This window comes from Thunnus albacares, chromosome 13 (assembly GCF_914725855.1).
Source record: "Thunnus albacares chromosome 13, fThuAlb1.1, whole genome shotgun sequence".
NCBI classification, from domain to species: domain Eukaryota; kingdom Metazoa; phylum Chordata; class Actinopteri; order Scombriformes; family Scombridae; genus Thunnus; species Thunnus albacares.
In genome coordinates this window covers 481,743-500,403 of record NC_058118.1, presented here as the reverse complement: position 1 = coordinate 500,403, position 18,661 = coordinate 481,743, and the positions used below count along the sequence as shown (strand labels likewise).

At 40.6% G+C, this 18,661-nt stretch overlaps 1 protein-coding gene across 1 annotated transcript in view; it reads right to left on the bottom strand.

Annotated features, from left to right (window-relative positions):
• The window catches only part of amot (angiomotin), a 114,052-nt gene that overhangs the window by 6,129 nt on the left and 89,262 nt on the right, over positions 1-18,661 (bottom strand). The window contains exons 5-8 of the mRNA XM_044370032.1: positions 9,939-10,031; positions 9,568-9,713; positions 1,366-1,515; positions 558-754 (exon numbers count right to left, since the gene is read on the bottom strand). Of these exons, the coding sequence (XP_044225967.1) occupies positions 558-754; positions 1,366-1,515; positions 9,568-9,713; positions 9,939-10,031 (586 nt within the window). The remainder of the gene's footprint in view (positions 1-557; positions 755-1,365; positions 1,516-9,567; positions 9,714-9,938; positions 10,032-18,661) is intronic.

The following is an 18,661-nucleotide window of genomic DNA, read 5'->3' as shown; positions in this document are numbered from 1 at the left end:
GGACCGTTACCTTAATTAAAATTACTGATTTCTCTGGGTTTGAAAATTGTTGAAAACATTTGGAATAATGTACACAACTCAACAAAATATATAACATAGGTCTAGTTTTTAGACATTTTAATGCAGAATAGTTACATATTATAGCTTTAATAGCTAATTTCCCTTCTACTTTTCCTTTAAGGGACCAGGTTTGATTGACAGGTGTCTTAGCAGATCATGCTTAGCTGAGCTGTTTGCTGCTACTCTGGCTGCTGTTTGCTAGACTCCTTTCAGGCTACATTCCATTACTCAAATTTGAATTAAAAAAAAAATGGTTGCAAGCAGTAAACCCAGACTCCCAACTACAAAGCTTCCTTCAGAGAGCTAGGCTTTATGTCTCAAATACTGCAGCCTTATTGTCTGATTGTAATGAATCTTCAGCAACCAGAACAAGAACCAGAGAAGACATTCATTTGCGAATGCTGTAATTTGACATTAGCTTATGAAGATCAGAGATGTCAGTGTCTGAATCGATAGCTTAAAAAAATTAAATGTCAATAACTCTTATGCACATGTACCTCTGAGTGGCAACAGAGGCAGCAGCATCCAGGGCAAACTGCCTCATCACACTCTCCTCCAAATATTTCTGCTCCCATTTGGTCATGTCAGCCTCAAGTGCCAGAATGCGCTCCTCCTTCTCCCTCAGGTGTTCCATTAATGCTGTGGCATTGTACTCTGAAGGGACTGCACCACTGCTTTGAGAAGCTCCCTGGCGCTGGGAGAAACAAAGGAGGGGGGGGGGGGGGGGACTCTCTTGTTTGACTTGATTCAAAACGAAATGTTCCTGGCTTGTCACTTATATTACCTCCCAATTGTAGTAATTTTAGGTTATAGCAACATGACATAGTAAAAGAGGGAGCAAGAAGGCTCCCAATAAAAACTAAGATGACGGATTAAAATAGTGGTTATGGAAAACATTACACCTGCTTAGCATTCTATTTGGATATATTTTCTAGTAACAACACTTAACATGGTTAACAACCTACACAGAAAACACAGAGGTACAAATAACAGTTAAAGACAATGAAAACAAAACTAGTCTGTCTAATGTGACAGAAAACAAAAGAATGAACAGACACAAAAACAGGAGGTGTACCCAGCCTTCATAGCAGCTCTGGATGGGCTATATTATTCTCTACTTCCAAATGTAAAACATTTAGAACTCAGAGTTCTAAATCTGTATACAATTCATAAATACATTTTGCCCCATCGCCTCTTAAATAAATGAATAATATTAAAATAGGTAGGGGCATCGTCACTTTCTGATGATGTCTTCAGTCACTGATAGTCTAATGACTGTCAAGCAGCATAGGCTTGGTGTGTTACCTGCTGCATGCGTAGCGACTCCAGCTCTCTCTCCAGTCTTGTACGGAGTCTGTGCTCAAGTTGTTCTCTCTTCTCACATGCCGCCTGGAGCTGCGCCAGTGCCTGCTGCATCCTCTCCACCTTCTCCACGTAAACCTGCTTCTTCTTCAGCTGCACACACACACAAACACACACACTCAGGTTTACTAAAGTCACTTTTGGGGTATTTATATAGACTTACATTTAGACTTACAACCTCAAGCAGAACTGGGCTCTAGGTGGGCATCTGCCTTGACCGGTTGGAGAGAAAGCAATATTTACATAATGGTAACTCTGCTGTGCTAATTCACATTTATACAGGGCCAGGCAGCCAACTTTACATCAAACACACCAGGGTCTTCATAAAGCACTATTACAAACATAGAATTTTAACCTGGAAATGACAATAAAGTGTTACCAGAGATGCCCATCACTGTGCTGTTGTGTAGGCTGTACAATATGTATGACTGGGTGGCTGCATGGACTAAAAAAGCGGTAAATGGGCTGCACTTGTATAGCACTTTTCTACCTTAAAAGACAAAGCGTTTTACAGTTTTTGTTTCTCATTCACCCACTCACACACCAATGCTATGCAAGGTGCTCGCCCGACCATCAGAAGCAACTTGGGGTTCGGGGTCTTGCTCAAGGACACTTCAACATATGGACAGATGGAGCAAGGGATGGAATCACCAACCCTGCGATTAGTGGATGACCCCCTCTACCCACAGTAGCCAAAATGTACAAAAATAATTCAATCCCTGGTAATGAGAATCATAAATTGAGGTGTGTGGGGTTATTTGACTGTTGAAGATGGTAAATTTGCTACACACCAAGAAGCTTTGAGGAGTCCACAACAGAGGACCCTGAGTCATAGTGGTTCAGCAGAAATCTGTTTCACAAGCAGAGGGCTTATTGTCTACTTTGATTTGTTTCAGTTCTTGACAAAATCTGGTCAAAACTGATTTCAATGCAGCAAATACCCAAAAAGAATAGTACAGGGGGAACCAAGACAACAGAGAAAATGATTTTTACTTTAGTGAAATTTTTGATACAGCAGGAACACAAACGCAACTTCATGTTGTTGCGTAACAAGTAAGCTTGTTAATAATTTCAGCATGATTACGTGAAAAATAAGGAATATTACATTTACACACTAGAGCCTGACTGATTTCTGGGCAGGATAATATTATCGGCATATATTTGCTCATCACAAAGATTATATTTGAGATTATATTGTAGTATATGTTGTACTGCCATACATTTTGATTGATATGCAAAGAGAGATTGTAGTCCTATAAATTGGAGAACTACATGGAACTAACTAACTTTAATTAAGGTCAGTATTAACCGTAAAATATTCTGCCTCATTTTGAGTAGTCCTCAGTCCATATATAGTTATCTGACACTTCTGCTACACTTTTTGCTTATATGCCATGATGACATGACATGTTTTTGGATGTGCAGTAACACAGCATCATTACATTGTTGAGTGTCAAAACATATACAACTGTGAGCAGGTAATGAGGAACAGAAGACACTCTCAAGTTCACGGCACATAATCCAGACTTTGTGTCCTGAAAGTCTCTCCAACCTCTCTGAACTGCAGTCTTTGCTAAATAGACTGATTTAGATTGGAATGACTCTTTGCAAAAGTAGGAAAAGAAAATTGGGAAGAAAAGCAGAGAGGAAAACAGAGTGGAGAGAAGGCAGGCTGAGCGCCAAGAATCTGAGGGCTCTTTTAATTTTGTAGAGAGGACGATGGAGCAATAGAAAGCTTGCAGTTCTTTTGTTCTGATAACAAGCAGGCATTGTGTGTCAGAGGCTAGCTCCAGCCTGTTTCCTGTCCTGTTATGGACCTCAGTTATGCCCCCTCTTCCTGGATCTCTACCAAACTAGCTGACACTCAGCTACCAGCAGCTGGGCTGGACGATCCATGATAGAGGGATGCTGGGAGGAGAGGTGAGAAGAGAGTAATGGGGGGAAGAAGATGAAAAGAGTGGGAAGGAGATGGAGAAGGGGCTGAAAGAAGAATAAAGGATATTATGTTTGAGAGAAGGGGGAAAGAGGAAAAGAAGGAGGGATGGAGGGAGAAGGAACAGAAGATGAAAGAAAGAGAAAAAAGAAATGGAAAAACCATCACTATTAAGGAAGAAAGTGAGAAAAGAAAGAAAGAAAGGAGGTAAACAATAGAAATAGGGGAGACCAGGGACAGTTGTAACATGGGACAGTTGTAACACCTTGAATTCCTCCAATCAGAAACAAGCTGCAGTGATTACACTCACTCTACACATGCTCACTTAGATTGTCTTCTTGCTTACAAAAAAGCCACATTTGAAACTTACCAGCAAAAGTGTTTTTGTGAGGTAAAAATTTAACTTTTCTATTAGATGTATTTTTTTGGATGCTGTCCTGAAATCAAATGTCTAGGAATCCAAACAAGTATTATTAGAATCACTGTTTGTAAGCTAAAAACAGAAATGGCTAACATTTGTCAAACCAGCAGTCAAGCTAGTTCACATGAGGTGAAAGCATGGCAGGTGATACTGCTTATTACAACCATCCCTAAACCAAGTTTCATTTATAAAAGGCCTACATACACTGGATGGATGGATGGATGGATGGATGGATGGATAGATAGCAAATCAAATAATATCAAGTAATATCAAGTAAAATGTCATAAAATTACATGCTAAGTCAATGATAATCAGTTGCATGCCACTAGTCAGTGGAAACGTGTTTGCTTACAGCATGCTAAATATCAGAAAGAGGACGACAGACAGGGGAGTCCCATTTCCTTTGCTGGAGAGGGCTTCAGGTGGCATAAAACAGGATAAATCAGTCAGGGCAGTGGCCAAATCATATGGCATTTGTCATGTGACCCTGTACTGAATGTCCTCAAACTAATTCATTTTGATTTCATGTTTAAACCTTTTTGAGGATGTGTGTTCTACCCATTAAATAATTTTCTTGCATTATAATTTGATGGCTTTTGGTTGAGTATTTCATTGATTAATTATGTATATTTCAGACATGTTACAACCGTCCCTGGCATGTGTTACAACTGTCCTTGTACACTGGGACAGTTGTAACAGTGGAGTGACTGTATTTAAATCAATTTTGAAACCTGCACATATTTCATAAAACCACTTAAATACATTGTTACACTAGTTTACACATTGAAGTTTATAATATAGCAAATGGACTATTCCAGCGTAAATGGTTTTTGACAGCATTCAAGTTACAAAGTTACAAAGTAACTTGAATGGATATGCGCTTGCATGTATGTGATTGGCAAGTGTCGTGAGTATGTGCCATCTGCACCAATATCAAAAATCTCCCTTGTAGATTTAGTGTATGGTAAGACCCATGTACCAAACACTTAATTTTCCCCAACTAAGAAGGCTATGAAGAAAACTATGAGGAAAAACGATGCTGAAATTGAGAGCAGTCAGTTTATCCTGTGCTTCAGTTACACACACCCTCCACAGGCAGCAGGGGACATGACAGCACATCCACAAAGTCAAACAGAAAGATGAGCAGACTATGAGGAGACATAGGTGCCAGATAGCAGGCCAACATCAGACCAGACCGACTGTCAAAATCTCTAATAAAGGCATGAAAATTCCCAAAAATACAAAACCCTCAAATCTTTGCAACATTTTTCATAACAAATGCTCAACATTTTTGACTGATGTGAAATCAGTACTACAACCTTGTTTTGAAACTTTTCTGATTTGATCTTTATCTGTAAAGCAGCATCATCTATGCTTTTATTACATCTTACTTAGATTACTGCAGTGCCCACCTCTTACAAAAAATATTTAAGTATTCCACAGGAAATATCATTATAACAATACTACTACTTACATTGCTCTTTATTCTGTCTCTTTGTGCTTTTGTTGTATTTGTACCTTTAATTCCAATGTTTAAAATGTTATTTCTATTTCATTCTGATGTATGAATTTTAAAATTCTGTCTCCATGAAGTTATTATGAGGGTAGTTGAGAGTCACTGTGAACAATCTCTACCAGCATTAGAAACTATGACCAGACGTTCATTTATATGTAAAGGTTCTGCACTGCAGGTTTAAACATAGAGACGGTGTCTGCCTCCTAGACCAAAAGATGGTTCCACAGGAGAGGAGCCTGATAGTTGAAGGCTCTGCCTCCCATTCTACTTTTGGAGACTCAAGGAACCACAAATAATAGGGTACTATGAGGTCTTTGAGATATGATGGTGCCTGACCATTAAGAGCTTTGTAGGTGAGGGGAGGGATATTAAATTCTGTTCTGGATTTTACAGGAAGCCAGTGCAGCGAAGATAAATGGGAGAAATATGATCTCTTTTCTTAATTTTTGTCAGTACATGTGCAACTGCATTCTGGACCAGCTGGAGAGTCTTAAAGGATTTGTTAGGGCAGCCTTTTAATAAGGAACTGCAATAATCCAGCCTAGAAATAACAAATGTGTGGACTAGTTTTTCTTCATCTTTTTGAGACAGGATGTGCCTGATTTTCACAATATTATGAAGGTGAAAAATGGCAGTCCTTGAAATTTGTTTTATGTGGGAGTCAAAGGACATATCCTGATCAAAGATAATCCCAGATTCCTTACGGTGGTGCTGGAGGCCAGGGCAATGCCATCCAGAGTAGCTATATCATTAGATAATGTGTTTCTAAGGTGTTTAGGGCCAAGCACAATAACTTCAGTTTTGTCTGAGTTTAGAAGCAGAAAATTGCAGGTCATTCATGTCTTTATGTCCTTTAGGCATGATTTGAGTTTAGTTAGCTAATTGGTTTCATCTGGCTTAATTGATGAATATACTTGGGTATCATCTGCATAACAATGAAAATTCCTGTGTTTCTGAATAATATTACCTAAAGAAAGCATATATAAGGTGAATAGTATTAGTCCAAGCACAGAACCTTGTAGAACTCTGTGTCTAACTTTTGTGTGCATGGAGGATTCATTACTAATGTGTACAAACTGAAACTGGTCTGATTAACAGGACTTAAACCAGCTTACTGTTGTTCCTTTAATATCAGTTACATGTTCCAGTCTCTATTATAGGATGTGATGGTCCATGGCGTCAAATGCAGCACTAAGAACTAATAAGACAAGTACAGAAAGAAGTCCTTTGTCCGAAGCAATCAAGGGGTCATTTGTAACTTTCACCAGTGCTGTGTGCTCTGTGCTATGATGCGCTCTAAATCCTGACTGGAAATTCTCAAATAAAGTATTGTTATGTAGAAAGTCACACAACTTATTGGCGACTACTTTCTCAAGGATCTTAGAGAGAAAGGGAAGGTTAGATATAGGTCTATAGTTGGCTAAAACGCCTGAATCAAGAGTAGGGTTATTAAGAAGAGGTTTAATTACAGCTACTTTAAAGGACTGTGGTACATAGCATTTCACTTAAGACAGATTGATCATATCTCGTAAAAAAGTGCTAACTAAGGGTAAGACTTCCTTAAGCAGCCTAATAGGGATGGGGTCTAAGAGACGGGTTGATGGTTTAGATGAAGAAATTGTTGAAGTTAATTCAGGAAGATTGATTGGAGAAAAAAAAAAATATATATATATATATATATATATAAAATATATATATATATAATATATATATATATATATATATATATATATATATATATATATATATATAAAATATATATATATATTTTCTCCAGCTCAACAGGGAAACACTGTACAGGGAAAGAAAAAGTGAAAAGCAGCGTAACTTCACTGATTATTCAAATCTCCAGACACGCCGACAGGACCTGTTAGGATCTAATATTCATTCATGTTTATTGACAGTGTTTCCTGGTTGAGCTACAGTGGAAGGATTATTAAATACCTGCAGCAATCAACCCCAACCCCACAGCAGAAAGTGCATTTCCCCATTAAGCTTAATTCAATTCTGTGCGCATTTACGCACGAGGCACAGAAGTGTAACTTCATTGATTATCTATCTATCTATCTGTCTATCTATCTATCTATCTACCTATCGATCTATCTATATATCTGTGCTATAGCAAGCATAGCCAATGAAAGTATTCTCGTAGAGATGCAGTAGGGGCAGATAATATAAATATAGCAATAAAAGCGAAAAACAAGTTGTTTTCTGGTTTTGGTTTAATTTCTATTCCAATTGCCGATCTGAAGACGAAAACGGGAAAAACACATGAATTTCTGTTTTTTAATTCACACAAAAAATGTATGATGCATTGTATAATTGTTTATCCTATTATCAAACAATCTGAACACAACTTTGGACAGAGGATAAACGGACTGCTGTGGATGTGTAATGTGGGTTTCATTGTTTTAGTTTGTGAATGGTGCGTTGCTCGCTGCCGCAAGGCATTGTGGGACGGAATTATCTCCTTTCCTCTTGTAAAGGATGGTAAAGTGTACCCTATGCTAAAGGAGATTAGAAAGGAAGCATTGATGCACCTTTCATTTGCATTTAGAGAATTCAACCAGCTCTTGTCATGGCTGCCACTTGATACTTCCGGGTCATTTCTCAGTTAGGAACCTTCCTAAGCAAAAAAGACTATTCGACTGCAGCCCAGGTTTTCCCCAGAAAGTCTGTTAGTTAACCTGTTATAAACGTGAACTGGTTGGTGGTGAACTGTTGGCTTTTGCTCAGGGCTATGCTTTCTTTGGACAGTGACCCAACCACCTTGGCTTGGGAAGTACCGGGGGAGTAGGAGCTACGCTAGGTCAGCCTGCACCAGCTTCTGGGGGCTGCCTAACTACAATTGCTAACAATTGGTTTTCCATGGTGCGGAGCCACACTTCCAATTCACTGAGCCTCACTTCCAACACTACACATTAACTACATTTATTACATGTACCATTATCACTAAAGTAGGCAGAGGAATAGCTAAACATATGACAAACCGAGGCAGCAGGAGAGCAAGAGGGAGAGAGCAAAGCCATCGATCCCTGCTAAGATAAGTTAACTGCTAAGCTTACCGCTGAGATAAAGTAACTAACAAATGTGGGATTAGCAAGAAAAGTCGCTAAAAGAAGGAGAGAGCCAAGAGTGATTGAGCAGAACTAGTGTAAGTTTAAATGTACAGAGGGTAATTATTCACAGTAAAGAAGAATATAGCAAAATTAACTGAATTGAGAGCAGTAAAAATGCTATCAGTAACACATTCGGCAACTGGAAATGAGACAACCATAATATCACATTTAAAAAGTTTAATTACAGCAATCTGTCGTCTGTATTCTTAAAGTTCCCTCCAGATATGTTTTAAGGCATATAAAATATTCTGCTTTGAATAATAATTATCTGCACCGGAGGCTTCAAGTTCACATATCACACTTGCAAATTGCACAGTGGATCATGACTGGCTCCAAACTAGTTGTGATGTCACAAATCATGCATGCCTTCAACTCAGATTTAGCAGAGAAACTTTCCCCCTTCAGCAGATGGATGTGAAAACATTCTTTATTTTTATATTTTTTCTGGCTCCAGTTTCTGATAAAGATGACAACAAGCAGTCTGTGATGGCCGCACTTGCAGCCACACAGCTGTTTTGAAGTTTGTATCCCAGCTGGCACTCACACTTTGGTCTCTTTTACATTTGTAGTTAATTTTTTCCTCAGTTAGCTAATTTAATTACATTTCACATTGCATACAAATAAATAACAACACACTGGATTTTGTTTCATACACCATTCTCATTTTATTGTACAGTTTGGCAGTACATTAGTTTCTATTTGTAGCACGCACATTTGGTTAACTTTTGTACAGTCATTAGTTTAAGTTCTAATTTTCATTTTTTTGAGTTACCAGTGTTGGGGTGCTGCTCCTGGAGGACATCTGGCCAGGCCTGGGCAAAGGATGTGCACCAGGACATGGAATGGTTAAATACAGGAAGTGGCCAATTGGGTCATACCAAGTCCTGCCACCTCATAGGGGGGAACTGTTTATTACAAGTTTAGTCATATTGTTTGTTTCTCTTTATTGAATGTTTAGTTGGGTATTTTTGGTTTAGTTGATTTGTTGAGTTAACCTGTGTTGGGGGGGGGGGGTTGCATTTTTTGGGTAAAATAAAAACCCTCTTTTTTGAAACCACCTGAGTCTCCTTTGTCTGCCAGCTCGGTTCCTTACACAGTCCAAAAACCCAAATCCAAAAACCAGGATTACATGCAGAGTGATAAGTGATGCTCTTACCTCCTCCTCCAGCTTCACCACTTTTGCCTGGGCGTTGTTGAGCGCTTGGTCTCTGATCTCAATGTGTCTCCTCTGGTCTTCTGTGGTGGAGCGAAGTGCATTCAGCTCCATCTCCAGCTTCTCTTTCTCACGCAGTGTCTCTTTGTCTGAACACACACACACACACAAGTACATGACATGTACAAACACATTCCCTTTCCGTCACCTCCACAGAGATAGATTTTAGAACAGCATGATGTGGAACTTTTAAGTGTTGTGTTTCTTCAGACACATCACATGGACCATAATGTTATCCAGACACCGACATTGTGAATGTCCAAGGCTGTGTGTGTGTGTGTGTGTGTGTGTGTGTGTGAGAGTATGGTGCTCACTCTGTGCGAGCAGCTGGGAGATGGTCTTGCGGTTGTCCTCTGAGCCATCACAGTCTTTAGCAGCAAGCTGCTTATTGGCCGTCTCCATGCGCTCTTTAAAACAACAATACACAACACAAACACTAAGAATTAGGACAAACGCATGCAAAAATCAAGATTTGGTGTTTGTGTTTATTTTGCTGAGATTCACAACCATTAAAGGGGAAGTGAGCTCTATAGCATTTCACTGAGTTTGACTGTAATGGTTAATAGATTGCTGTTGCAAACTCAGTCTGCTATTGGCTAGCACTTCTGTGACATTTTATAGGCTACATCAGGTAGCGACAACACCTGGGACTAAACATTCTGTGAATACTGGGTATACTGGGAATACATGAATACGGTAATTACTTTCATACAAATCAGAAGATCAGAATCTGACAACTAGGTAAGTGTTGAGGAGAGTCTAACAACTTTTCTACATTACTTGCCCTGATTATGCTACTTTACTACCAATCAAACATAAAAAACTGACTCACATGAAGAGTGTATTAAAGATCAGCACACACTTTGTTGAAAGCTGTTATCTGGTTCAGTAGTTTTACACAAAAACAAGTATTTGTAACTGTAAAGCAATTGTACACAAACAAATCTCCACGGTTTGTGAGGGCATTTATTTTAAAGGTACAGTCCTGGTGTACTCCAACCGTGGGATTCATTTTCAGCAACTACTGAGCTTAAGCTCTTAAATGTCAGAAAAAGGATGGATTGACTGTTTGAGTAAGGAAAATAAATGCAGCAAAAATTGAATGTACCAGGTTACTGAGAAATACTACAAAAAGGACCCCTTGTTACTGTTGCCTGATAACAGAACTGTCTCATAGTCTCTTAATTTAATGTGCTCTTAATTCTGACTCAAAAATAAACACACACACACACACACACACACATATTTATTCAATTTTCCATTCTCTGACTCCCACTCTCTCTCTTTCTGTGTGTCTCACACATTCTCTGTTTCTGTTTTCCTCCACATTAAAAGCACGTCTCTCAGCAAATCACAAAAAAACAAAACTAAATTAAAGCTTCAAGCAGCGATGATTGGGTACACACACGTTCATGCATGTTGAGTCATGCTATTATTGCTGTTATACATTGCCGAAGTGCTGTTATTGCTGAGCAACATGATGCAGGAGATAACTATCACTTCCTGTGTCCACTATGTGGTGCTAAAAAACATGCACTAAATGTATATTATGTTGCTGCATATCAAATGTAGAAAACACAATTTAAATTTTATGTAAATCAACATAGTTTGTAACATAAGGCTTGCTTTCTGTTGCCAATAGGCTGTGCTACACAAGCGGGTCATCAAAGCAGCAATACATAAAGTTCAAGTTGTGTGACATCAGTGTTGGGGTCGTTACTCAAAAAATGTAATGTATTACACATTACTCGTTTTTTTTTTTTAAAGTAATACATTACTTTACTTAATTACTCCCTGTGAAAGGTAATTAATTACACTAGTTGTTACATTACTTTTGCATTACTCCGCAACAACGCCTGAGACGCATTGTCGTGTAATTGCCAGTTACCAATATAACGTTAAACCTTACATATGCCCACATATCAGCACAAATCCCTATCTTACTAAGGAGGACATACAAAAGAAAAAGTTTTACTGTCTGATGATGGTGGTTGCCTGTTCCCTGTTATTGTATTATGCTGAGTATGTTTCTGGAAGACAGAGATTTCCTCTTGTACATACGATGCTACAAGCCTATTCATCTCTGCTTTTGTTAACGTTACCTGTTGAAAATCAAGCTTTGGCTGCTTGGTTGGGGTCGGCAAACACTCAGCTTGAGCATCACTCTAGGTCCGGGAGTCTTTGGCTACTAGCTTTGTGTTAACATGTTGCCTTTGCAGGTGCTTGGAGAGTTGATGTTGTGTTCACAGCAGTGGATGGTTGTTTCTGGCCTGGGCACAGTTTGCACTTTACCATCACATTCTTGTCCTTTCGTGTAACAAATTTGAAGTAATGTGCATACCTAAACCCCTCAAAAGCTGTAGACCGCTCTGCCATTTTTGTCTTTACTCCCACACATTTGTGTATGTGTGTGTCGGAACTCTAGCCAAAGTCACGTCATGAGAGGTCAGGCGATTGTTCCGCAAGCCTGCACGAAAGGCACCTTTGATTATTTTTTTATGCAGATAATTGAAGAACCTGTGTAACGCAAGTAACGACGAATTTTTTGATTAGTAACTCTAATGTGATTACTGAATGTAGGAACAGTGACGCGTTACATTACTGCATCACAGACGAATGTGATTACAGTAACGCGTTACACCCAACACTGCCTGACATGCATATGCATTGTCACAAATATTGGATGTTGCACAAAGGAGATAAATACCACTTCCTATGTCCACTATGTGGTGCTAGAGAGCACCCACAATTATGCGTTATGTTGCTGTATATCATATGTAGACCCCAGCATGTAAATTTCATGTAAATCGCATGATGTTTGTTACATAAAGCTGACTTCCTATTGTCAGTGGGTGGCGCTATGACTATGACTCAATATTGACATGTAGATGTATTCTGGTCTGGTCTCCAATTAAGCATGTGAAATTTGGGACAGATTCGACAAAGTCTAGTGGAGTTACAACAACTTCCTTTTTCATGGCAAAACATGCAAATTTATGGGCACATCATGTCAAGGACGTTCTGTGAAAAGTCAAGATTTTGATCATTTTTCATCACAAAGGGCTTTAGATGACTGACCAAATTTGAAGTTAGTCAGGTCAAATCTGTAGGAGGAGTTGGTTAAAGTATGACGCCTGCAAATGGCAAAAACTGCACAAAAATTGGAACATTAAATTCAAAATGACCGACTTCCTGTTGGACTCAGGGTATGGCTACGGAGGCTTTTTTGTGTGCCTGGACATGATGCATGTGCCTATCTAATTTTGTTCATGTATGTCAAATTTAAAGGTGGGGGCTTCAACTTTGAAATATTCTAGGTGGCACCATTTTGCCACCTAGAATTTTTTTTTTTTTTTTTTTGCCACACTCAAGCCCAAGACCCATATTGGACATTTAAATGCCTGCAAAAACAGCTTCCTGTTTCATGGCAAACAATATGTTGCCATGGCAACAGCTTTTGATGAAAAATCGAAAGCTTCAATATTTAGCATCATCGTCCTACAACTTAGCTGACCAAATGTTAGGTGGACCTGGTTAACCTGCTAGGAGTAGTTAGTAAAAGTATGTGGTCTATAATGTCCTGTTGCCAGTAGGTGGCGCTATTACTGTGAATAAATATTAGCCAGTATATGTATAGGCTCTGTGTTATCACAGCATAGCCATGCCCTAAAGCATATGCTGCTTTATCATCTATTTCACTCTAAAGGTGCCATAATTTATAAAATGAATGTCATACTAGCGATTGAGACCATAAACTCATCAGGAAAGTGTTTACCGATTTAATAAATCAGGTGAGAAGCGGGGTCATTTTCTCAAAGACTTCCATACAATTGGACTTATTTTTGCAGCCAGTGGAAATGCCCCCTGCTGGCCATTATAAAGAATGCATGTTTAAGGCACTTCCGCATTAGCTTCACTTTTCAGACGGGGGGCTACTTGTTTGTCCTGTATATGTCTTCATATTTGGACTCTTATCAAACATGTGAAATTTAGGAAAGATCTGACCATGTGGACCCAAGTTACAACAACTTGTTTTGCAATGGTGAAACATTGAAATTTGCAGTGTTGCCACAGCGACAGTGTTCAATGAAAACTCACAATATTCACAATATATAATCATTAAGGTTTTAAGGCTTTTCTGACCAAATTTGAAGTAGATCTGTTCAACCTGCTAGGCACAGGTCATAAAAGTACAGCACCTGTAACTTCTTGTTGCCAGTAGGTGGTACTATGACAATGAGTCAATGTTGACAGATAGTTGTGTTCAGGTCGGGACCTTAATCAAGCATGAGAAATTTGGGACAGATTGGATGATGTACGTTAAAGTTATAACAACTTCCTGTTTCATGGTGAAACGTCAAAGTTTGCCACGTCGCCACAGCAATTGTGTTCAGTGAAAACTCAAGATTTTGATAACATTTCATTGCAAAGGTCTTTAGATGATACTGACCAAATTTGAAGTCCTTTGGGTTAGATCTCTAGGAGGAGTTTGTTAAAATACAACGCCGAGAAATGGTAAAAATCTGCAAATTAAATTCAAAATGGCTGACTTCCTGTTGGACTCAGGGTATGACTCAAAGAGGCTTTTTTGCACGTCTGGACATGCTACATGCACCTACCAAATTTAATCAATCTATGTGAAATTTAAAGGTGGGGACTTTTAATTTGAAATTTTCTGGGGGGGGGGGCTATCAAGCCATTTTGCAAAATATATATATACATACATACATACATACATACATACATACACACACACACACACACACATAAATATATATATATATATATATATATATATATATATATATATATATATATACACACACATATATGTATATGTACTAAGCTGTACACCTGGCACCCCCTTAGCCAATTACCAAGGCTAAGTGACAAAGTACCCTCTGAAACTCTGCTAGAGGATGTGAATACAGCACTACGTACTATCACTACTAGGACCATAACTGAGACCAATCAGCTGATATACACCACAGCAACAGTAATGCTAGAGATGCTTGACTACAAGATGAACACCATCAGCCACAAAGAGCATTACTCTCCATGGAGAAGGAAGCTGGAGGCCAAGATCAAGGCAACACAGAGAGAAGTTAGTCAACTCTCAGAGCTACAGAAAGGTGTGGGGACGAAAGGGATACCTAGGAAGTACAACAAGCTGTCTATACCTGAGGCACTGGAGACGGCCAAGCAAAGGCTCACAGCTCTGGCTACCCACCTGAAGAGATACACAGGAGAAGCAGAAGCCAGGAGAATAAATAGGATGTTCTCCACTGAACCATCCAAAGTGTACTCTCAGTGGCAAGGTAATAACATGAGAATCTAAGAGCAGACCACAGCAATCTCCCAGAACAAGATCCAGTAACCATTACAATGGCAGACATCCAAGAACGAGTGTCAGGTATGAAGAGGCCTGGACATGATCCACACCTACTGGCTAAAGAAACTGCACTCCATAAACACCTGGCAGCACAAACGTACCAACTGCTGATGGATGGGATGCACCTAGAGTGGTTAACTCAAGGTCGGACAGTCCTGATCATGAAGAACCCCCAGAAGGGCACGATCCCGCCCTACTACCAGCCAATAACCTGCCTCTGTACAACATGGAAGCTCCTGTCAGGCATCATAGCGGCTAAGATGAATAGGCACATGGCCCAATACATGAGCAGGGCCATGAAAGGAATTAGTAGTAATACCAGGGGTGCTAAGCACCAGCTACTAGTTGATAAAGCAGTCACCTAAGACTGCAAGACCAGGCAGACCAACCTGTGCACCGCCTGGATTGACTACAATAAAGCCTATGACTCAACACACGGATACTGGAATGCTTGGAAATGTACAACATCAACAGGACACTAAATCAAGAACTCAATGAGGCCAACTCAAAGCCAACTGCACAAGTTGCCATCAAGTGCAGCATATACCAAGGTGATGCACTATCCCTGCTGCTGTTCTGCATAGGCCTGAACCCCCTCAGCCAGATCATCTCAAAGAGTGGCTACAGGTACTGGTTCCGAAGTGGAACAATCATCAGTCACCTCCGCTACATGGATGACATCAAGCTGTACGCCAGGAATGAGCAAGACATCGATTCACTGATCCACATCACCAGGATCTACAGCAACGACATCGGAATGTCATTCGAACTAGATAAGTGTGGTCGGTTGGTATCAAAGAGAGGGAAGATGATCAGAACCGAGGGAGTTGAACTACCAGAAGGCAGTATTGCAGATGTTCAGGACAGCTACAAATACCTGGGATCCCACAGGCAAATGGGAACCATGAGGAGGCCGCAAAAAAGGAAAAAAAAAGGAGGCTGAATGGGAAGAACAAGATACGAGCCATCAACACGTATGCCTTGCCAGTCATTAGATACCCCGCTGGTATAATAAGCTGGCCAAAGGAGGAGATAGAGGCTGATATCAAGACAAGGAAGCTCCTCACAATGCATGGAGGGTTTCATCCCAAGTCCAGCACCCTGAGACTGTACACTTAGCGGAACGAGGGAGGCCGAGGACTGGTGAGCGTCAGAGCCACTGTCCAGGACGAAACAACCAAGATCCAGGAATACATCAGGAAGATGGCCCCCAAAGATGAACTGCTAAGTGAATACCTCAGGCAGCAGAAATCCAATGATGCAGAGGAGGAGGAGGTACCATCATGGAGGGACAAGCCCCTACACCAAATGTACCACCGACAGATAGAAGAAGTGGCTGATATCAAGAAATCCTACTAGTGGCTGGAAAAAGCTGGACTGAAGGACAGCACAGAAGCACTAATCATGACAGCACAAGAACAGGCACTCAGTACAAGATCAATAGAGGCGGGGATCTACCACACCAGACAGGACCCCAGTTGCAGGCTTTGCAAAGATGTCCCTGAGACAGTTCAGCACATAATAGCAAGGTGTAAGATCTAGGCAGGAACAGCATACATGGAATGCCATAACAAAGTGGCTGGCATAGTGTACAGGAACATCTCCACTGAGTATGGGCTGGAAGTCCCAAGGTCAAAATGGAAGACACCTCCTAAGGTGGTTAAGAATGACCAAGCTAAGATCTTGTGGGACTTCAAGATCGAGACTAGTGATGGCTAACCAACCGGACATCGTGTTGATCAACAAACAACAGAAGAAGGCAGTGGTGATAGATGTAGCAATCAATCAATCAAGCGACAGCAACATCAGGAAGAAGGAACACGAGAAGCTCAAAAAATACCATGGGCTGAAAGAGGAGCTAGAAAAGGTGTGGGGAGTAGAGGCAACAGTGGTGCTAGTGGTAATCAGAGCACTGGGGGCTGTGACCCACAAACTGGGAGAATGGCTCCAGCAGGTTCCAGGTACAACATCTGAGGTCTCTGTCCAGAGGAGCGCAGTCCTAGGAACAGATAAGATACTGCGCAGAACCCTCAAACTCCCAGGCCTCTGGTAGAGGACCCAAGCTTGAGGAAGACACACCACAACCCCCACACCTGGTGCAGGTATGACAATGTACATTCAAGTTACAACAACTTCCTGCGTCATGGCGAAACATCAAAGTTTGCTATGTTGCCACAGCAAAGGCATTAAATGAAAATTTAGGATTTCGTAAGCAAAAAGTTGCAAAAGTCTTGATAAGATGATTTAGTTGGTTGGGTTAAATCTCTAGGATAGGTTTGTTAAAATACAAAGCCTGGAAATGGCAAAAAGTGCACAAAAATTGAAAAGTAAATTAAAAATGACCGACTTCCCGTTGGGTATGGCTCTAAGAGGCTTTTTTGTGCATCTGGACATGATATATGTGCCTACCAAATTCCGTCTCTCTATGTCAAATATAGAGGTGGGGGCTTTGCCTTTGACATTTTCTAGGGAGCACCCTCAAGCGATTTTGACTCACCCAAGCCCAAGAGCCGTTTAGGACAACTAAATGCCCCCATTCTGACAGGTTATCAATCAATCAATCAATCAATCTTTATTTATATAGCGCCATATCACAACAGAAGTCATCTCAAGGCACTTTTCACATAGAGCAGGTCAAGACCGTACTCTTTAATTTACAGAGACCCAACAGTTCCCCCATGAGCAAGCACTTGGCAACAGCGGTAAGGAAAAACTCCCCTTTAACGGGTAGAAACCTCAAGCAGACCCCGGCTCTTGGTGGGCGGCCATCTGCTTTGACCGGTTGGGTTGAGAGAGAGAAAGAGAGAGGGAAAGGGGGAGGGGGGACAGAAGAAAAACAATGACAACAACAGACAACAACAAGCACAAGCATCAACAGACAGGGAAGGATGCCATCAGGACTGTGAAGGACCGCGAAGGTTCGGCCCGGGAGTCAGGTTTTTCTGTGAGATGAGAAAGCACAAAAAAACTCCGGGGAAGAAGCAAAGTTAGTGACATGCATTGATGTTACATGAATGCATACAGATGGAGAGGAGGAGGAGGAGAGAGGAGCTCAGTGCATCATGGGAAGTCCCCCAGTAGTCTAGGCCTATAGCAGCATAACTAAGGGCTGATCCAAGGCGAGCCTGGTCGGCCCTAACTATAAGCTTTATCAAAAAGGAAAGTTTTAAGCCTACTCTTAAACATAGAGAGGGTGTCTGCACCCCGGACTGAATCCGGTAGATGGTTCCATAGAAGAGGAGCCTGATAGCTGAAGGCTCTGCCTCCCATTCTACTTTTTAAGACTGTAGGGACCACCAGTAAGCCTGCATACTGGGAGCGCAGTGTTCTAGTGGGATAATACGGTATTATGAGCTCTTCAAGATATGATGGTGCCTGACCATTAAGGGCTTTGTAAGTTAGGAGAAGGATTTTAAATTCTATTCTAGATTTTACAGGAAGCCAATGTAGTGAAGCTAAAATGGGAGAAATGTGATCTCTTTTTCTAGTTTTAGTCAATACAAGTGCAGCTGCGTTCTGGACCAGCTGGAGAGTCTTTAGAGACTTGTTAGGGCAGCCTGATAATAAGGAATTGCAATAATCCAGCCTAGAAGTAACAAATGCGTGAACTAGTTTTTCTGCATCTTTTAGGGACAGGATGTGCCC